A 22,753-nucleotide genomic window follows, 5' to 3' on the forward strand; every position below is an offset into this window, starting at 1 on the left:
AATAACACAAGCCAAAATGAAATTCCTCATCGTCTTCGTTGCCCTCTTCGCCATTGCCTTGGCTGCTCCTCGTCCTGAAGTTGAAATCGTCAGAAACGACTCTGATGTAGGACCCGAAAGTTATAACTACGCTGTCGCAACTTCCGATGGTACCGAACACAACGAAAGTGGCCAACTCAAGAACGTTGGTTCTGAAGACGAAGCCATCTCTGTCCAAGGTGCTTACACCTGGATCGATGAAAAGACCGGCGAAAAATTCACCGTCACCTATATTGCTGATGAAAACGGTTTCCAACCTCAAGGTGCTCATTTGCCCGTTGCCCCCGTTGCCTAAATAAAGAAGGCGTTCCTTTTGTTATAAAAATTAAATAAAATAAAAAAAAAATTGATTGGTAAATCTAATGAAAAGTGTGTTCTTATATCAGTAGGAGAATAGTTGGTAAGTTGGGTATTAACCAAGAGTAACCTTAGGTCTTAATCATGGGTATATAATAACAAATATTGCATCATAAAACTTCTCTACAAAAGTGGTGTCTTACACACGCCGTTCGGACTCGGCGATAAACTGTAGGTCCCATATCATTGAGCTAATATGAATCGGGGTGCACTCATTAATATGAGAGAAGTCTCCCTTGTCCCTTATCGGATGTTTGTGGAACAATTATTATTTATATTATATTGCATCATTGAAAGGTAAAAATTAAAAAAAAACCCAACAATGATGATTTCAAAACGGAGGATACAGCAGACACCAAGTTTCAAGGTATAGAGAAAGAAATAAAAAAGTCAGTCGGCCTGTGTGATTTGAAACTTTCATCTACGGACATATCGAATATCGGCTACACAACCAAAACAATTTAGCGTATTTAGGAGGTTTTTAAAATTTTGTGGACGTATGAAGTGTTGCGGAGAAGGTACCCGAAGAAGATAGTTCCATTTGACAGTGTATCTCATTTTAAGAGTTATTCCTTCCGATAGATTTCGCGCTCGGCAGTCATTTAAGTTGGTGACCTTAAAATTTAAAGCTTTTCGACCAATATTTCAGGAAGTGTGGACTTTCCCACATAACATACAATATCTGTTACTCCATTTTAGCGAAAAGTTAAAAGTTTTATGGGTCACATACCGGAAAGAGTGGACCGATAGGTAACATCTTCGAAATTTAGCTAAGATTAGCAGAAATATAAGTAAATGTAAAGTTTGAACCAACGCAGTATAAAGTTGGAAAGGTTTCCAGCGCAGGGCAGGTTTTATACTGTATTTTTTCCGAAATGTTTGTGAGGGAAGTTCGCAAAGGAGTGTACCAATTTAGTCCACATTCGAAACTGATCTATGTCCGAAGTAATATTACTTACTTACTTACTTACTTAGCTGGCCCATTACAGAACATTTGTTCCATAGACCGAACTAAGAAAAGATTTCCAATTCTCTCTGTTTGATGCTTCGCTTTCTGGAATACCGCGCCTTGTCATCTCTTCATCCACTTGTTTGCACCATCTATTCTTTGACCTGCGAATTAGGCGTGCACCGCCATGTGGCCCGAATTTATACGCCTTTTTAACTTATTGATGTCGTTGTATAGCAGATACAGCTCGTGGTTCATACGACGTCGATTGCAGATTGGTCCGTAGATCTTTCGAAGAATTTTTCTCTCACACACACCAAGACTGCCATGTCTGCTTGCGCAAGTACCCAGGCTTCGGAACCATACATCAGCACGGGCAGTATCAGTGTTTTGTCGAGCGTTATTTTTGTTTGACGAGTTGTGACTTTGTTTTTGAAGTGCTTACTTAAGCCAAAGTAGCATCTGTTGGCCAATACAATTCTTCTTTTTATTTCACAACTGATGTCGTTTGTTGTGTTTGCGGCGGTGCCGAGGTATACGAAGTCTTTTACTACCTCAAAATTATAGGAACCAACTTCAACAGTTGGTCCGATCTCAATGGACGCATTGCGCGTCGACACCATCAACTTGGTCTTCTCGCCGTTTACCACCAGACCCACTTTAGCAGATTCTCCTTCGACCTTCATAAAGGTATCGGTTAATTCTTTTACTGATCGTCCCATGATGTCTATATCATCAGCATAAGCAAGTAACATGTGGCTATTGGTGTAGATTGTGCCACTTCTTTTGACGTATGCCTCTCGTATAACCTTTTCTAGCAGGATGCTGAAAAGATCACACGAAAGGCTGTCTCTTTGCCTCTTGGGGTTTCTTCAGGATTTGCCACAGGGTAAATATTTGGTCAATGTTGGAGTTGCCAGGTCTATCTATATCGTTCGCACAATATCCCTGACACTATCTTGTAGGCTATAGAGAGAAGACTTATGTCCCTATAGTTGGAGCATAAAGTCTTATCTCCTTTCTTATGGACGCGACACAGGATGCTCAGATTCCAATCGTCGGGTACACGTTCTTCCTGCAAGATGCTCGGCTGGTAGGCCATCAGCTCCTGCTGCCTTATGATTCTTCAGCCGGTTTATTGGGATTGGTATCTTCGTCGTCTTCGCTGCTATTGGGTACCAACAGTTTTGAAAAATGTTCTTTCCATATCCTGAGCCCACTATCTGTATCAGTTATCAAATTACCTTGCTGGTCTGTACAGGGGGTTGTGCCTGTACCAAAGCCATCAGTTTGATGCTTGACTCTTTGGTAGAATTTTCGGACTTTATTCTGGTTGCTGTACATCTCGATTTTTTCACACTCCCGCTTTTCCATCTCGTGCCCTGTGGATGGTAAAGTAGCCCTATATTCCGCATTTTTCTCTTCGATAGCAGCACGACACTCCTGATCATACCAGGGATTCCTTGGTAGAGGTCTCTGGTATCGAAGTATGGATTTTGCGGCTGTTTGCATGGAGTGGGCAATACTTTGCCATTGCGCTGATATGTTATCGGGATGAGGAGTGCTTTGATTAAGCAATTGGGCTAGTTGAGTGGAATATGCTGTGACTATCTGTTGTGATTGCAGCTTACCGATGTCTAACTTTGGTGTTGTATCTGTTCGTACTTTGTTGCAACAATGTAGTGGTCCGAGCTTATGTTTGCACCTCGGAACGAACGCGCATCCAACACGCTCGATGAATATCTTCCATCTATCACAACGTTATCAATTTGGTTTCTTGTTTTCTGATCTGGAGACAGCCAGGTGCCCTTATGGATGTCGAGATGTTGAAATCTGGTGCTGCCAACTACCATGCTTTTGCCGCTGCGAAGTCTATCAGCCTCATACCATTGTCAGATGTTTCACTGTGGAGACTGAATTTTCCCACTGTTGGGCCAAAAATATTTTCCTTTTCAATTTGGCATTAAAATCGCATAGAATAATTTTAATGTCATGGGCAGGACAACGGTCATATGTTTCTTCTAAGCGCTCATAAAATATATCTTTGGGCAGTTCGTCCTTGTCTGACCAAATATTACTAGATCAAAAGTTTGGACCATATCTGTTGCTCCATTCTAGCGAAAAAGTTATTACTTTTATGGGTCTCGTACCGGAAAGAGTGGACCGATAAGTAACATCTTCGAAAGTTAGCTAAGATTCGCAGAAATATGGGGAAATGTAAAGTTTGGACCAACGTAGTATAAGGTTGGAAAGTTTTCGTGCGCACTACACAGCTTTCGGGAATTTTCTCAGGAAGTAAGGACTTGCCCATGAAAAAACTTGTACTGTCGTGATAATGAACGGCCCCGAGAACAGCGATTGGAAAGCCGGTTTTATACTGTATTTTTTCCGACATTTTGTGAGGCAAGTTCGCAGAGGAGTATAAAAATTTAGTCCATATTCGAAGCTGATTTATGTCCGTTAGTAATATTACGCTGTGAAAACTATGGACCAAATCTGCTAACCCCTTCTAGAGCTATCGTGTGTATAATTTTTACGTACAATTTTGAACTCTTGTGAGGGAGTTACCCGAGGGATGAGAACTCTTTGAACTTGGTCTAAGTTTGGGCAAAAATTTACTCCGAATCGATTGATACGTTCCAGCAGATCGAGCGCCTTGTGTTGGCGCAGCAAGTACTTAGTCTTGAAGCCGAATTGAATGGCGAACGTAAACAACAAACTGCAGCTGTTCTAACCTTAAAGCCCAGTAAAATGTTTGATGCCAACGAATTATTTGAATCATGAGTGCAACTGATTAGTGAAGCCCCATATCAGTGTACTTGAAGAAACCACTCTCAAGCATTTGTTAAAGCAGCATAAAGGGAACCTTGACGGTAATCAAAAGTATTAAACATCAAAGCCATAGCCGCAGTGAATATCCAACTTGAACACCAATTCAAAACAAGAGTAAGAAGCATTTTCCAGAAGCTAATCAACAAAACCGACTGTATGGGACTTCGCTAGATATCAGTTTTTTTTTTTTTAACAAAAACTCCGTTGGTCATGACAAAAACGTTGTTTAGTTTCTAATGTTTTGTCCAAACTTAATTTAAGTTCGAAGATAACCCATATCGGTCGACTCCTTCAGTTAGGTTAGGTTTTGGCATGTGCGGCTGTTATGCTGGCAGCCACTCCACTCGGAGACCTTATGGTCCATTGTGATCATCCTGATTGTTCGGGGTTGTGTTGATTGGGGGAGATGATTATTGAAGATTGCTGTTGATGAAATGATTATTGGTGTGATATAGTTTTGATGGTTGTGTTACAGTTGTAGAGTTGATGTAGAAAGGGGGGGGGGAGTTATTACCCCAACTTGATGACTGGTGTGTTGATGATTATTGTTAGCGTGATGATGGATATTGGTGTTTCAAGACTGTGGCAGTGTTCGTTAGTTGTTGTAGAGATGATTATTGATGTGAGGAGTACGGCTTCCGGTTTTAGAGTGAGGAACGTTGTTTTGTGTAGAGGTGGTGCTTGTCTTGTTCTCCGTTCGTTGAAGCCATCTCAGTTTCTTGGCAAGGTGTAGCAGATCTGACGGCTCTGTTTGGCAGAATGCTGTTAGAGATTGGGCGGTGTGTACGCCCACGATACGCAGTCTTCTTGAAGTGAGCATAGGACAGCGACATAGTAGATGCTCGATCGTATCTATTTCTTCCTCATCCTCGCACAGCCTACAGTAGTCAGCCGTATCGCCCTCTTCCCATTTGCACGTCATTGATCTTATTCCGCAATGACCCGTGATGATCCCCACTGCTAGTTTCAGATCGGATTTCTTCATGGTGAGCAGTGAGGCGGTTCTTGACTTGGACGGAATTGGCCAAATCGCCCATGATGTTCTGCAGCTTGACGTATTTTGCCATTGTTGGCAGAATTTATCCCGATATTTCTCTTCTATTTTTCTCCTGAAGTGGCACAGTGGTGGCTTGATGGAGTTGTCTATTTCAATGTTTTGTGACTCCGATCCGCAGCGTGCCAGTTCGTCGGCTGCCTCGTTTCCCTCGATGTTGTAGTGCCCTGGGGCCCAACACAACGTGACGATTGATTTTAGTGGCTCCAAAGTTTGTTTGCAGTCCAGAACAGCCGCGGACTTGATATAATGGGACCTGAGTGATTTTATGGCCGCTTGACTATCAACATAAATAGTCACCGGTCCAACTATGTCCCCTCTCATGTTGTTCATCAGTTCCGCGGCCTTTCTGATCGCAAAAACTTCAGCTTGGAAGACACTATAATATTCGCTTAACTTGTATGAAAGTCGTAGACCAAGGAAGTTGCTATAGACAACTGCTCCTGTGCCTGTTTCCATCTTAGAGCCGTCAGTATAGATCTCTATACAGTCTAGAGGTGGGCAACTGTGTGTCCAATCATCCCTGTGGGGTATGTTCACCTTCGTTGCCTCGAAGCACATTTGTGGTGATAAATAATCACTAATGTTCCTCAAGGCCGTTGATAGTCCGAATCTACGTAGAATTGCAGTTCATCCGTGTTCGGAACTGGGCCATGAACCTAGCTCCTTAAGACGAAGTGCACTCATTGCTGCCAGTTCCTGCACTACTAGATCCAGCGGATGTAGATCTAGTAGCACATTTAGGGCTGCTTGTGGAGCGCTCCTCATGGCACCAGTGATTAGTAATGATGCCGCTCTTTGGACGCCCTTCAGTTTGTTTAAATATGTCGTTTTGTTCAGAGCATTCCACCATACCACAGAGCCATATGCAAGAATTGGAGGTACAATGGTCGTATATATCCAGTGGATGACCATTGGTCTCAGACCCCAACTCTTGCCAATGGAATTTTTGCAGGAGTATAGAGCTATTAGACCTCTCTTGGTGCGCTCCTCGACATTGCTTTTCCACGTGAAATGGTGGTCCAGGATAATGCCGAGGTATTTGGCTTCCGAAGAGAGTTCAAGAGTAACTCCGTCCAGCACTGGAAGGGCGAATGGTCTGACGTTCCTTTTGTTTGTAAACAGAACTAGCTCAGTTTTCGATGGGTTCACACCTAGTCCATTGTTGCGTGCCCATCTTGATAATTTGACTAGAGCTCCTTGTATACGTTCTGATAGTGTCTGTGGAAACTTCCCGCTGAACATGATGACGGCATACGCGATTGTCTTTATACGCAATCTATCAAAAACCTTGAGTATTTCATTTATCACTAGAAGCCAGAGTAGTGGTGATATAACACTACCTTGGGGTGTACCTCTACTGACGTGCTTCCGAATGGAACTTCCACCGATACTTGAATTGATTATTCGACTGCTAAGCATGCCGTCAATCCAATTGACCAGTGTAGACGTGACACCTGGGTTTTTTAGAGAGCTGCGTATGGATTCGAGACTAACGTTATTAATGGCACCCTCTATGTCCAGGAATGCAGCTAGCTTGTAGTCCTAGCCCTCCATATTACACTCAATGTGTCCCACTACCTCATTTATCGCTGTTTCTACCGATTTGCCTTTTAGGTAAGCATGTTGGGCAGAACATAGGTCTGTGGCCGATAACTTTGCCCTAATGCCAAGATCCAGCAGCCTTCCTAAAGTTTTCAATAAAAAGGAGGAAAGACTAATTGGTCTGTAGTCTTTTGGAAGTGTGTGGCTTGACTTCCCCGCTTTAGGGATATATACCACAGTATCTTCTCTCCATATAACCGGTATGTATGATAAGCACAGACAGGCCCTGAAGATAAGTTCCAGATGTGGAATCAGTGACTCCAATGCATTGTGTAACATTGCAGGTATTATTCTGTCCGGTCCGGGTGATTTGAAGGGCTTGAATGTGCTTATGGTCCATTTTATTTTTTGTTGGCTAATGATTTCCTCTATAACATTCACATCTACGGTGGTATGGTTGTGTGTCATTGAACATCAGAATGTTCTGATACATCCATACAGTTAGGGAAGTGAGTGTTAGCCAGGAGATCTAGAGTCTCAAGGCCAGAGTTAGTCCATGTGCCGTCGTCCCGTTTAATACTACCAATGGTTTTCGGATCCTTTACTCTTTCTATCGTTTCAGTAAAACAAATCCAAGATTTGCGTTTAGCCTTCTTAATTTCACTGTTGAATTTATTGAAAGATGCTCTGTAGCTCTCCCAATCGGTGGACAACTTTGATTTGTTGGCTTTATTGTAAAGCCTTCTGCTGATTTTCCTTAGATTGGCCAGATCTTTTGACCACCAGACGGGTTGGCTTCTCCTGCCAGGTTGGGTTAGTGGGCAGGAGGCCTCATAGCTATCCACCAGAGCCTCTGTTACATGTTCCACTGCCTTTGTAGCTCTCCCAATCGGTGGACAACTTTGATTTGTTGGCTTTATTATAAAGCCTTCTGCTGATTTTCCATAGATTGGCCAGATCTTTTGACCACCAGACCGGTTGGCTTCTCCTGCCAGGGTGGGTTAGTGGGCAGGAGGCCTCATAGCTATCCACCAGAACCTCTGTTACATGTTCCACTGCCTTATCAACCTCTTTGGCTGTTGTGGGGTAGTAAGGTACCCCCAGCTTAGAAGTTGCTAATTCAGCAAACTTGCTCCAGTCAGTCTTCCGTGGATTCCTATGTGGTGGTTGCCGAATTCCATCAACGGAGACCTTGAAAAATATCTTCCGGGGATCGGAAAAGGAGCACTCTTCGGATACTTTCCAGTCAATGATGTGGGATTCGTCTTTGTTAATGAGGGTTATGTCAATAACTTCCTCCCTGATACTATTTTGAAAAGTGGTTTCATTCCCCATTCATTCATTCCCTCATATTGTATTTTAATATAAATTCGAATACGGACTCACCTCGAGCATTCGTGTCGCTACTTCCCCAGTGGAAGTGATGGGCGTTGGCATCGCACCCCAGAATGATGAGGCAGGTACTTCCCATTTCTTCAACGAGTCACTCTACGTGTTGGCCAGGTGGGTTAGGGTTCTCAAAAGGCATGTAAATTGACGCAAAGATGGTAGATTTTTGTGACCGATGTTGCATTTTTACAGCCGTCATATCTCCTAAGCTGAAATTCGAGAGATACATTAAATTCAAATTCTTCCTGGCAACTATGCAGGTTCTTACCTTGTCTCCGCTGGATGTGGCGAAGATAGCATAGTTGCTATCGCTTAGCCCAGCAACCCTATTTGTATATAAGTAGGGTTCCTGGACTAAAGCGATATCAACTTCGGACTTTGAGAGGGTGAGTAGAAGTTCAGCAGGAGCCGCTTTGCAGTGATGCAGGTTGATCTGCATAATGCGAAGCGGATGCTGCTGTCGTTCCTTTACTGTCTTTGACCTAGTTACCTCCCCAACAAAAGTTCGAAAATGTTCGGAAATTTTGTGCGCACGATAACTATTTAACGGAGTAATCGACTTGGTCCATACTTTACACATCCTTATATATCGACCAGATATAGACCACGTTCGAATATGGTCTATATTTTTCCACTCCCTTGGGTACTTCCCACACGCAATTTCTGATAAATTCACTATAAGAAATTCCCTCGAATCACTTTGATTTTTGCTGAAGAAACTTGCATTCGCTACCTCAAATACAACGGTAAAAGGGACAAAACCATACTTCTTTAGAAAACAGTCCCTATGGCACCATATGTATGTGGCTGGAGAGCACGATAACTCTCGAACTGATCAACCAATTTGGTCCAAAATTGGGCCTTTTGGTCCACCCTTTGCACCTCGTGAAATTTCTACCAGACATAGATGAGGTTCCAATATGGACTCTATCTATTTCGGAATAGTTCAGTTTAGGACCTGCTCTCGGATCGTTTTGATTTTTGTTGTAGCAACTTGTATTCGTTGGCCCCATTACGAAAATACAAGTTTTATTTGGGGCAAATCCTTACTTCCTGAGAAAATAGCCAGAAAGTTGTAAAATTCCCCTATGGCACAATGCGTAGTGGTTGACCAAACGGATCTGCCGATTTGGTCTAAAATTCGACCATCGTAATATTTTGTCTGAACTTAGTTTAAGGCCATGTCGGTCCATTCTTTTAGGTACCTCTCCCAGAAAAGTTCGAAAATATTCGGAAAATTTGTGCCCAAGATAAGTCCTGAAGGCAGTAACGGATTTGGTCCATACTTTGCACATCGTGAAATTTCTACCAGACATAGCTGAGGTTCAAATATGGACTCTGACGGTCCACTCCTTCGGTAACCTCTCACACAAAAATTCGGAAAATGCAGTTTAAGGCCTGCTTTCTAATCGCTTTTATCTTTGTCGTAACAACTTGTATTGCTGCCCCCATTACGACGGTGCAAATGTTTTTAAGGACAAGTCCAAACTTCCTGAGAAATAGCACGAAAGCTGTAAAATCCTTGTGACACTATGCTTACGATAACTGTCGAACGGATCAGCCGATTCGGTACAACATTTGGCCTTCGTAATATTTAGCACAAACTAAGTTTAAGTTTAAAGAATGACACTATCGGTGCGCACCGTCCGGTACCTCCCCCACCCCTAAAACTTGAAAAATGTCACTAAAATAGCACACGATATATGCATCTGCTGAACAGAGCAACCGTCCAAAAATTGGATCTCCTAATATTTTGTCCAAATGTAGTTTTACCTCAGAAATAGGTCTTCTCCTTATGTTACCCCCCACAAAAGTTCAACATTTTTGTTAAAGCGCAGTAACCTCTAAGTTATACGGTGACCAACTGAAATGACTGGTGGGCACAAAATCTATCAAAAGAAAAGAATTCCAAAATAAAATCCACTTCATAAATGGACTATATCGGTCCATTCCTTGAAGTACATCCTCCACAACACTTTTGAGCTTCAAACCAAATATATTTTTTGTCGGCAAATTTCAAAAAGGGCTATAAAATCCGTAGATTCGATATTGGACGTTTCAATTCAGACAGGCTGAGGGATTATCTTTGTCGGCAAAGCTTTTTTACTTGTTTTTTCGTTTATATGTTTTAAACCGTGGTGTTGATATCCGCAGTGTAATTTGTGTTTAGTTCCCACATTTCGAGTATATTATTCAGCATTTTTCACTGCTGAATCCTGTTGCAATCCTGAACATGGTTTATATATTCATCATTTGCGATTCGTGGTTGTTAACAATCTCGTTCTTTGTACGTTCAACAGTCCCTTGTTTCAATCCACTTGAGCCACTATTTCATCAATCACAAAACACTTATTTTATCTTATGAAAAGTCTTTTTTTGTATTTAACAAAATTAATAACAATTCATTATCTAACTAAATTAAATAACAACAATAATATTAACAAACTATATAATAACGGAGATTCAGTCGTTTTAAGCCACTGGCAAATGGGCACCTTGGGGTTGGAAACCATTCTTATCGGCAACATAGTTAACGGAGTAAGTTTGACCATCATCACCAACATAGGAGTAGGAACCCTTAACTACGATAGCTTCATCTTCAGTACCTTGATCCTCAAGATGTCCTTCTTCCTGGGCAGTTTTGCCATCACTGGTCTCAACGGCGTATTCATATCGTTCAGGTTCTACATTAGATTCGTAGCGCAAGGTTTCAGCATCTTGGGGGTTGCTGGCCAAAGCCAAGGCGAATAAAGCAACGAAGACAATGATGAATTTCATTTTGATTTTTTTTTAGTATTTTTACACGACTTTGTATTGAAGATGCAAAAGTTTGGATGTTTCTGAATACCTTCAGTACGCTGATCTGTGTTTATATACCACAACCCGCATCACACGCAACAAAAATGAAGCAAAAACAAATATTTATGTTAATCATGTAAACAAAATTATTGATTTGTATGTTAATTATCGCATTGGCTGACTGGCTGGAAGATTGAATTTGGGTTTGGGAGGTTTTTTGCTTTACACTCATGTTGCGCTAGGTTATGGTTTATGTTTGTGTTGTTGTTATGCTGATGTTAAATTTAATTAGCTGACATTTGTTGACTTCGTAAAATATGCATAAACTTGAACTTGACTTTTGTTGCCACCACATTAACCTATTTTCAAAATATTTTGAATAATAATGTTGGAGGTATTAGCTTGTAAAATATAACTTAATTATTTCATAAAAAATATGTTCACAAAATTTTTCACAAAAGTACTATGTATGCATATGTTAGAGTGATGACTTTTCGACTTTTTCTCACAAATTATTCCCTGTTACACGAATTAATGAACTTTTACCTATTAAGGACTAAAATAACGTTGATTGCATTGAACTATTGAAAACAAATTTCGTCGGGTTGTTTATACCCTCAGCATTTATGTTAACGAGGGTATATACACTTTCATACTGGCCTCATCGAAATAATGGTTTTAGACCCCAAGTATGTTTGGACGAAATGTGTTTCATACAATTTGGAGTTGATTTAACCATGGCCGTTCGTCTGTCTGGCTGGTTGGTGCGCACGATAACTCACGAAAGGATCAACCGATTTGGTCCAAAATTTGGCGCTGGTAATATTTTGTCCAAACTTAGTTTAAGTTCGAAGATGGGTTATATCGGTCTACTCCTTCCGGTACCTCCCCCACAAAAGTTCGAAAATGTTCAGAAAATTGCGAACTCCTGAAGTGATTAACCGATTTGGTCCATACTTTGCACATCGTGAAATTTCTACCAAACTTACACGAGGTTCTAGTATGGACTCAATCGGTACACTTATTCGGGTACCTCCACACAAAGTTTCGGAAAAGTTCAGATTAGGCCTTGCTCTCGAATCGCTTTAATTTTTGTTGTAACAACTTGTATTCACTGCGCCCCATATAAGTTTCGTCAGGGCCAAGTCCATACTTCATTATAAAATAGCCTGAAAGGCGCAAAACCGCCTATGACACTCTCGAACGCATCAACCGATTTTATCCAAAATTTGGCCTTCGTAATATTTTGTCCAAAAATAGTTTAAGTTCAAAGATAAGCCATATCAGTCCACGCCATTAGGTACCTCTCCCACAAGAGTTCAAAAATGTTTCGCACGATAACACGATAGATCAGTTTCAAATATGGAATATACTAGCAAATGTCCGCTACTTCGTATGCGGAAAGGGTATAAAATACATATGAACAATATTTAATATGGAAGTGGTGATCACTGACAATTCTGTTGTACTAAAACCTATTTTTAATACCAACATTTAATCGATTTAATTCCTTTAAACGCACCCCTGCACAGCTACCATATTTTTTATTTCGGATTTCCAAAACTACGACCTCATATCACAGACATATACCAACAGCGACTCATATTGCAAATTTCAGACTTGACTTCTGGTTTTACTCATTCACTAACACAGCATTCCCTGCCAGTACGAATTTCCAAACACTAAACTTTATCTTACCCCTTCACAACAACAATAACGCACATTCACAATTCAAGGTTCTAGCTTCAGCGGTTTCGTCAAGAACCCGAATAGGTTCGTAAAATTTTCGGAATATATCCCCATATAACGGTACCCCTCGACTTGTGTATTTTAAAAGTAGTACAAATCTATACTGTCGAATTTTCTCTACATTTGGACCTTGAATACTCAGAGGATATAAAAGCTTAATTTAAAAAATGTCTACTTCAATCTGCTTTTATTAGAAGAGGTATTTTGAAGACTTTTTTGAAAATTTTATGCACATTTTCCAACCGAACTCCGAGCTTTATCTCAAAGTTCAGAGTGATCTTCATAACAAAGATTTTTACATTTCGTATTTTTTGTCCAAATTATATAATCCAAGCTTTGTTCCTACACCCAACACCAAATTTAGTACTTTTCGTTCCCCTATAGTAGGTATTTCTCACTTTAACAGTTTACACAATACCAAAATGGTTTTGGTACCATAATGTTACCAAACTTTTGGTACACATAATTAAACGTTTCAAAACTTACTTTCTTATATTCAACATATATCCCAACCGCAATTCACTTTTCCAGCTTTATATGTTCCCCTGAAACCAATTATATTACAACATATTTAGTCCTTTTGAATAAATAAGTACGAATTTTCAAAACCTCCTCCCTACCTCCACTCTAAACAACCGAATCAAATTTAAAAATTCCAGTTCTGCCCCTTTAAAAAATCACAAATTGTACAAAATTCTGTACCATATAGCAAATACCAAAATGTACCAAATTTTGTACCATTTACCACTTATCGTACACGACTTTCCAAAAACTACTTTTTCCAAATTATAGTCAATGTAGTTTCATTTAGCACTTTTCCATAAGTACGAATTTCCAAAGTAACCGCAATCCTACACTCCAACAGTAATCTGTTCACGAAAATACAAATTGTATCGAATTTAGTACCATTTAGTACTGCTTCGTGCACATTAGTGTGATTTTCTAAAGTTGCCTCCATATCTCAATTCTACATTCTAACAGTAATCTTAATTCCAAATTTCACGACTCCAGCCCAAATTGAAATCATACTAAACTCACTACCATTTAGGACTTTTCGACCTTTGGTACATGTTTCTTACTCTTTATCAGTGACCCTCATTCCAAATTTCAGCACTATTCGTTAATTCAAATCCAAATTGTACTATATTTAGTACTTTTCGTACACTTTTAGTTCGAATTTGCAAAAACCTGTCTTTTTTACTCTCCATCAGTGACCCCTCATTCCAGATTTCAGGATTCCAGCTCTATCCGTTCACACGAATCCAAATTGTACTAAATTTAGTACCATTTAGTACTTTTCGTACACTAATAGGTCGAATTTCAAAAAAACCTTTCATTGTTACTTTTCATCAGTGACCTTCATTCCGAATTTCAGTATTCCAGCTCTATCCGTTCACCCAAATCCAAATTGTACTAAATTTAGTACTTTTCGTGCACTTACAGTTCGAATTTCCAAAAACCTTTCTTTGTTACTCTCCATCAGTGATCCTCATTCCAAATTTCAGGATCCCGGCTCTATCTGTTCACCGAAATCCAAATTGTACTAAATTTAGTACCATTTAGTACTTTTCGTACCCTTATAGTTCGATTTTCCAAAAACCTTTCATCGTTACTCGTCATCAGCGACCCTCATTCCAAATTTCAGGATTCCAGCTCTATCCGTTCACCCAAATCCAAATTGTACTAAATTGAGTACCATTTAGTACTTTTCGTACACAAATAGGTAGAATTTCCAAAAACCTTCCTTTGTTACTCTCCATCAGTGACCTCTCATTCCAAATTTCAATATTCCATCTCTATCCGTACTTTTCGTACACTAATAGGTAGAATTTCCAAAAACCTTTCTTTGTTACTCTCCATTAGTAACTACCATTTCAAATTTCAGGATTCCAGCTCTATCTGTTCACCCAAATCTCAATTGTACTAAATTTAGTACCCTTTTGTACTTTTCGTACACTTATAGTTCGAATTTCCAAAAACCCTTTGGTACGTCTTTCTAGCTCTCCATCAGTTACCCTCATTCCAAATTTCAGAATTCTAGCTCTTCCCGTTGGCCTAATTTCATGTGTACCATATTTAGAACCTTTTAGTACTTTTCGAACACTTCTAGGTCGAATTTTGAAAAACCCAGCCTTATCTCACCCCTACACACCAACATCAACCTACATCCAAAATTTCAACTTTCTAGCTTCAGCGGTTTCGTCTGGGCGCTGATGAATCAGTCAGTCAGTCAGTCAGTGAATACCTCACCTCACTGCTCTTTTATATATATAGATAGAAGATTAGTCCACTCCTTCGGGTACCTATCACACAAAATTTCGGATAAGTCCACTTTGAGACCTGCTCTCGAATCACTTTGATTTTTGTTGAAGCAACTTGCATTCGCTGTCTCATTTACGACGATAAAAGTTTTTTCAGGGACAGGACCATCCTTCTTGAGAAAACAGCCCGAAAGGTGTAAAAAAAAACCTTATGATACCATATGTAGTGGCTGGATAGCACAATAACTCTCGAACTGATTAAGATTTAGTCCAAAAGTTGTTCCTTGTCATATTTTGTCATAGTTTCAGTTCGAAGATCGGCAATACCGGTCCACAACTTTCAGTACTTCCCGGAATATTTTAAAAATGTCACTTAAATGGTATGCACGATATCTCTTAAACAAAACAGGTCCAAAATTTTGGATCTACTAATACTTTGTCCAAATTTAATTAAACTTCTAAAATGGAGGTACCTTGGGTACATCCCCAACAAAAGTTCAACATTTGTCTTTAAGTGCAGTTTAAGGTCTATTCGAAGATCGATTCGAAGAAATGTATACCGATGCTCTCCGTTGTGGTTCTGTTTACTGTGACTAATGACCTCCTCTGCAACATTTTTGAACTTTAATCCTAATCCACATTTTCGTCGGCTAGTTCGAATGTCCAAAAAGACCACAAAATACTGAAAAGACCCTACATTCTATCTGTCCGTAGACGAAAGTTTCAATTCACGTAGGCTGAGGGTATATCTCTGTCTGTAAAACCGATTGTTACTTTTTTACTTGTTGTATAGATATTTCGCAATTTCCTCGTAATGCACTTCCTACAGCAGTTCCACTATTGGCAACCTATAGACGCGTTCGATAGCACTTATCCATATTGTCACAATGATTTATGTTCACAAATGCCCCGCACAGATCACAAATGCCCCGCAATAAATCAATTAAAAAATGATATTATTCTTGCTATTTAAATATTTATTTCCTTATAAAACTATCAACAATTAATCAAATTAAAACACAGTCTTTGGTTTAGGCAACTGGCAAGTGAGCACCTTGGGGTTGGAAACCATTCTTATCGGCAACATAGTTGACGGAGTAAGTTTGACCATCATCACCAACATAGGAGTAGGAACCCTTAACTACGATAGCTTCATCTTCAGTACCCTGATCCTCAAGATGTCCTTCTTCCTGGGCAGTTTTGCCATCACTGGTCTCAACGGCGTATGAATACTGTTCAGGTTCAACATTGGAATCGTAACGCAAAGTTTCAGCATCTTGGGAGGCCAAAGCCAAGGCGAATAGGGCAACGAAGACAATGATGAATTTCATTATGAATTTTTCGTGGTGATCTACTTCTTCGATGAGAGCAAAAAACGTGAGTGAATACTTTGTCGTTTGCTTAATGTGTTTTTATACCCCATGTAAAGCAATACTACCGCTTATGTTACATTTAGTGGACCAGTTTAAATACGTAAATTAGATGATTACTAAACATATACTCGTATATGCAAAACACATTAAATGTTTGACAAAGTTTTCCGTTATTCACTTTTACATTAAGTATTATAAACAAATAAAATGTGCATTGCCTTTTTGAAATCATTGTTTCTCCCCAGCAAAACGAAAATATCAAATATAATACATAAAATATATTGTTACGAATGTAACTGATAGGTTTAAGTTAGCTTAGTTTAATTTCCGTTAATTTAAAAATTTGAATTGTAACGTAAAGTTTTATTACGCAGTTACTTTATTTAAGCAACAACAATTATCATGTAGAATTATCTTCATTATTCTAGATGTTCTTTACCTTTCATTAATGTGCTTTTGTTTTGTTTTGCCACAATCATGTAATTATTGTTTAGTTTGTTACTTCTTTATTGCACTTGTTTGTTGTTGTAGTTACGTCATTACTGTGCTTGTCGTCCAATTGTATTCCCCCATGTACATATGTATGTGAGTATGGTTGTTCGCTTAGTGCGAATGTGCGTCTGTGTGTTCGCTGCACAGATTCGAGATGTTGCCATATGTGTTCTGGAGGACTCTAGAACAGGGAGACTTTGGGGTATAAATACCGGGGAAATGGCAATGACGGAGTAGTCGTGTTTTAAGCGTTGAACTGAACAGATCGGCAAAAGAGTAGCTGCGTGCTAACTAGAGACTTGCTGTGTGCTTTGTAATTAAAGTCGGTTCTGAATAAGTATAATAAAGTAAATAAAGCATTGTAGAAACGTAATCTAAAACGAACCCTGTTTTATTTGGTACAAATCGTATCGGGGAATAAAACAACGTCTACACGGAGATTAGTTAAACCTAATTCCGTAACAATTGGTGTCAGGAAGTGAGATTACGACCATCCTACAATGAAGTTTAAGGATCTACGAGTGGAAGACTTGAAGAAGGAGCTAAGTAAGTTGGAGTTGTGTTCTACTGGCAACAAGGCCGAACTACAAAAACGCTTGTTGGAAGAGTTCGAGCGCCGTGGAATGAACATCGATGAATATGAGTTCGACGGTAAGGAGGAAGTCGAGTTATCGGCAAAGGGCGAATCCTGCGTTGAGGAAGTTTCGTCCGTAGCTGCCAGTGGAGACGATTTGAAATCAATGCTGGCTATGATGATGGTGGAAATTAGGAAAATAGAAGGAAGCTCCATGGAAATAAATAAGAAAATGGAAGAAAATTCCAGGAAGAGCGAAGAAACTTCTAGACTTATGATGGAAATGAAAGCAGAAAATTGTAGAATGGTTGAAGAAAATTCCAGTAAAATGTTAGAAGAGATGTCTAGAAAGAATGAAGAAACTTCTAGACTTATGATGGAAATGAAAGCAGAAAATTGTAGAATGGTTGAAGAAAATTCCAGAAAATTAGAGGAAAAGTTAGAAGAGAACTCTAGAAAAATCACCGAAAACTTAATGGCAGAGAATTCTAGGATGTTTGAAGAAAATTCAAGAAACTTAAAAGAGGAGTTGGAAGAGGATTCTAGAAAAATTAACGAGAAACTCGAGAATATCACGATGGTGATTGAAAAGAGAGTAGAAAACGTGGAGGTACAAATGAAAGAGTTGGATAAAAAGATTTTGTCTGTTGACGAGAAATTTCTGGCCCATGATGAGAAATTTGTGAACCTTGAGAAGAAAATGTCGGAACTGGAAATCAAAGGCGGCCCAGTGAGAGCTATTCATAACACGTTAAAAATTAAGCCTCCAGTGATCGACGGCTCTACTTCTTTCAATGTGTTCAAATTACAGTTCGAGACAATGGCCGCTAGAGATTCTTGGAACGACAACGACAAAGCGGTATCACTCCTGATGGCATTGAAGGGTGATGCTGCTGACGTATTACATAGTATTCCCGCCGCTTCTAGGAACAACTATGGAGATATAATGGCTGCTCTTGAACGTAGGTACGGTAGTGAACACAAGCAAGAGATCTACCGAATGGAACTGAGGGGAAGAGTCCAGAAGACAAATGAGACTTTACAAGACTTTGCGGCTGATATAGAGCGGTTGGCGCAGTTGGCATATCCAGGAGAGACACATCCATTGGTGGACCGCATAAAGATTGAGACATTTGCAAGTGGTATTCGCGATCCAGAGATAAAATTTGCGACGTATGCGGCACCGATAGGAACATTTGCAGAAACCGTGTCATTTGCCCTGGCCCAAGAAACCGCGAAGATGCTGGTGAAACCTAAAGCTTACAACGTGCGGAGGCTGCAAGTTGAGGACAACAATTCCCAGACCGTTGTCGACCTGCTGAAAGATGCACTGATGCGTGTGAAACGAGGGGCTGCTAGAACGAAAAAGACTTGTTATAACTGTCGTAAAGCTGGACACATTGCACGAGAATGCATATTGGAACGACCAAGGCCCAGATCCACCTCACCGCCTTCAAAAAGCGACGACCAACCGGTGGCCAAGAATCTGGAAAGAGAGATATCAGGTGAATCAAATAAAATGAATTCCGTCGATCACGAGCCATAGTCCAGCAGAAGAACCACAACTTAACGGTGAAAGGCTTCGTCAATGGTGTATTGCGTACCTTGACATTGGACACCGGTGCAACAAAGTCCATTATTAGACCGGATTTGGTGAAAGGGAAGGTATTGCCGTTAAATGGAGTCAAATTGCGGACGGCCACAGGCGAGACTACAACGGTGCATGGAAAGGCCTACCAAAGGCTGAGCATGGGTAGAAAATCTGTAAATTTCGATTTTATAGTGGCCGATATTGTGGACGAAGTCATACTTGGTGTAGACTTCATGATTGCCTTCGATATCAACCTGGACATAAAGCACCGTGTGATGACTTGGTCCAATGTGGAAATACCGATAAGTGTGGGCTACAACGAGAAAAGCAAACATCGCCCAAAGGCAGAATCCGGCGAGATCGCTGTCGATGTCCGTACGCTGAAAGTGGAAGCCGCCGACAATTGGCCCGTAGGAAAGCGGAAAAATCCAGCAACGAGGACGAGAAAGCGAAGATGTACGTCGAGGAAAGGTCCATCGAAAAGCGGCCGTACAACAAGGAAGGACAAGTCCGATGAAGACCAGGTGACACTTAAGAAGGTGACCACAAAGAAAGAAGGTATAACGTCAAGATTCCTGGAGAGAAAGCAACGTCGTCCAGAAGAGCAAACATCCAAAGCTGACGGCGTAGAGGGTACGTCTAAATTGGTTGCCACCACTACGGAATTGGTTGCCACCACTACGGATCGAGAACTGCGTCTAGTCAAGAGGAACAGGCTTAAGCGGGAGGCAGTGTTACCAATGCCCATACCACAGAGAGGGAACTGTGGCTATTCGGGACGAACAGGCTTAAGCGGGAGGCAATGTTACGAATGTAACTGATAGGTTTAAGTTAGCTTAGTTTAATTTCCGTTAATTTAAAAATTTGAATTGTAACGTAAAGTTTTATTACGCAGTTACTTTATTTAAGCAACAACAATTATCATGTAGAATTATCTTCATTATTCTAGATGTTCTTTACCTTTCATTAATGTGCTTTTGTTTTGTTTTGCCACAATCATGTAATTATTGTTTAGTTTGTTACTTCTTTATTGCACTTGTTTGTTGTTGTAGTTACGTCATTACTGTGCTTGTCGTCCAATTGTATTCCCCCATGTACATATGTATGTGAGTATGGTTGTTCGCTTAGTGCGAATGTGCGTCTGTGTGTTCGCTCCACAGATTCGAGATGTTGCCATATGTGTTCTGGAGGACTCTAGAACAGGGAGATTTTGGGTATAAATACCGGGGAAATGGCAATGACGGAGTAGTCGTGTTTTAAGCGTTGAACTGAACAGATCGGCAAAAGAGTAGCTGCGTGCTAACTAGAGACTTACTGTGTGCTTTGTAATTAAAGTCGGTTCTGAATAAGTGTAATAAAGTAAATAAAGCATTGTAGAAACGTAATCTAAAACGAACCCTGTTTTATTTGGTACAAATCGTATCGGGGAATAAAACAACGTCTACACGGAGATTAGTTAAACCTAATTCCGTAACAATATATAACATATCTGATTATATTTTTGTCGACCTTTGATCTTTTTATATTGTTGTAGTTTGTTCGGCTGTAGGTCTCTATTTAATAAAACAGCGTTACATTTGTTTCATTTGTTTTATTTTGTTTCCAATATTTCGGTCATCATCAGGGATCTTTATTTTAGTTAAAATAAACATGAATATTAATTATATAAAATAATAACAAAAATACAAAACAATATTTACTTTTTGGTATTATTCAACTAGCAAACAACTTTCATCCTTTGTCACTGGTGGTGTTGAACTGATGTTTCTGTTTTTGGTTTTGATGTTTCTGGATGACATTTCGATATATTTGTGCACAGTGTTCTGTGTCTGACTTATAATTTATTCTTTTTTCCGGAGGAACGTTTATTATGTGGAGCATTTCCAACATATATCGACGTTTATAATTATCTTCTTGAGCTAAGATTTTCACATCCTTAAAGTTCGGAATGTGACCTGTTTGGGAACAATGTACTGCCAGAGCAGTTTTTTGTTCTAATGGTTTGTTTTTTGACTTTTGGTCAGACTTATGACCACTGAGTCTAGTTTTTAATTATGTTTTTGTTGTGCCAACATATACCTTTTGGCATATGTTGGACTTGTCTCCATTGCATGCTATTCTGTATACTAAATTTGATTTGTCATCGTTATGTATTTTGGATTTTGTGTTGCTGAAAAACTTGTTGTTTGTGTTCGTACTTTTTAGAGCTATTTGGTACTGTTCCTTGTTATATAAATTGGATCTAGAGAATCGCTCTGAGAAACCATGCACATATGTTGATCGTTTGTATATGTTTGTATCTCTTTCTACATTGTTGGATGTTTTTGTTTTTGCTTGTATAATTAGTTGATTTATTGTGTGTTTAGGAAAATCATTCATTTGTAGAATTTTGCGAATCTTCTTCTCATTTTTGGAATGAAATGTTTGATCACTAATATTGAATACCCTCCTTATAAAGTTGGTCGCCGTGTTTATCCTTATTCTCCTTGGGTGCTTTGAGTGAAAATTTATGATCCTACCCGAGGCAGTCGGTTTTTGATACCAATCCAAAAGTAGTCGGTTTCCATATCTCTGCACCACCGCGTCTAGATATGGTAATTGGTTGTTACTTTCACATTCCATTGTGAATTTAATTTGTTTATTGAAGTTATTCAAGGCCATTAATGTATTCTCTATTTGGTTTTTCTTTATAATACAAAAAATATCATCAACGTATTTTGTTATTAACCTCGGTTTCACCTTTAATGTTTTGATTGTTTCATGGAGTAGTTCTTCCATTACAATATCGGCGACAATAGGAGAAATCGGCGACCCCATAGGCATTCCCTTCTGTTGTTCATAAACTTTATCTTTATATATGAAGTATCTTGAATCTTTAATGCATAACATTAAACTTTCAACAAAAATGTTCATTGGTATGTTGGTGTGTTTTTCTATGAGGATCCATTTGTTTTTTATTATACTTAATGCCAAGTTTATCGGTACACTTGGAAATAATGATACTACATCGAAAGATATTAATATTTCATCATCTTCGATGCGCTGTTTGTTAATCTTTCCTGTTTTATTAAATAGAGACCTACAGCCGAACAAACTACAACAATATATGTATATAACATATCTTCTATATATATAAAATTGAAATTTGTTTGTCTGTTTGTTTGTTTGTTTGCTTGTTTGTTTGTGCCTTATAGACTCGAAAACCGCTGAACAGATCTTACTGAAATTTTTAGGGTACATTGCTACATGGCCTGAAATGAAAATAGGCTATATCATTTTTTGAAATTTTGCGTTGATCTGGATATATAGCAACAAAACCGGAGGTACCTCCAAAAAATTAGATTTTGTATGTAAATATCTTTAGAACTATTAGAGATACAATTTCCAAATTTTGTATGTGTGACGGAATTTGATGTAAAAATAAATGTACCAAGTTATATTCAAATCGGTTCAGATTTGGATATAGCTCCCATACACATATATTTTCAGCCGACTTTCTTATTTTATGCTCCAAACACGCTATATATGTCCAATTTCGCTGAAATTTCGAACGTCTGACGGAACTTGGTCTGGAATTAAACGTGCCAAATTATATCAAAATCGGTTCAGATTTCGATATAGCTCCCATACACATATATTTTCGGTCGACTTCCTTATTTTATTCACCAAACACGCTATATATGTCCAATTTCGCTGAAATTTTGAATGTATGACGGAATTTGTTTTAGAAATAAATGTGCAAAAATATA

At 39.3% G+C, this 22,753-nt stretch overlaps 3 protein-coding genes across 3 annotated transcripts; 1 reads left to right on the plus strand and 2 right to left on the minus strand.

The window, feature by feature from the left end:
• On the plus strand, window positions 1-334 carry LOC141401627 (larval cuticle protein 65Ab1-like). Its single transcript, XM_073981957.1, has one exon. It carries the CDS (start codon window positions 17-19, stop codon window positions 332-334), a length of 318 nt encoding a protein of 105 aa, XP_073838058.1. The 5' UTR covers window positions 1-16.
• Window positions 335-10,637: 10,303 nt separating this feature from the next.
• On the minus strand, window positions 10,638-10,943 carry LOC141401471 (larval cuticle protein 65Ag1-like). The gene has a single exon (XM_073981735.1). The coding sequence runs from the start codon at window positions 10,941-10,943 to the stop codon at window positions 10,638-10,640; it is 306 nt and encodes a 101-aa protein (XP_073837836.1).
• A 5,062-nt stretch (window positions 10,944-16,005) lies between these two features.
• LOC141401447 (larval cuticle protein 65Ag1-like) lies at window positions 16,006-16,305 on the minus strand. The gene has a single exon (XM_073981706.1). The coding sequence runs from the start codon at window positions 16,303-16,305 to the stop codon at window positions 16,006-16,008; it is 300 nt and encodes a 99-aa protein (XP_073837807.1).
• Window positions 16,306-22,753: the final 6,448 nt, after the last annotated feature.

The sequence above is a fragment of the Musca autumnalis genome, unplaced genomic scaffold, assembly GCF_047663935.1.
Source record: "Musca autumnalis isolate F117 unplaced genomic scaffold, ASM4766393v1 scaffold_4, whole genome shotgun sequence".
Classification (NCBI taxonomy): Eukaryota; Metazoa; Arthropoda; class Insecta; order Diptera; family Muscidae; genus Musca; species Musca autumnalis.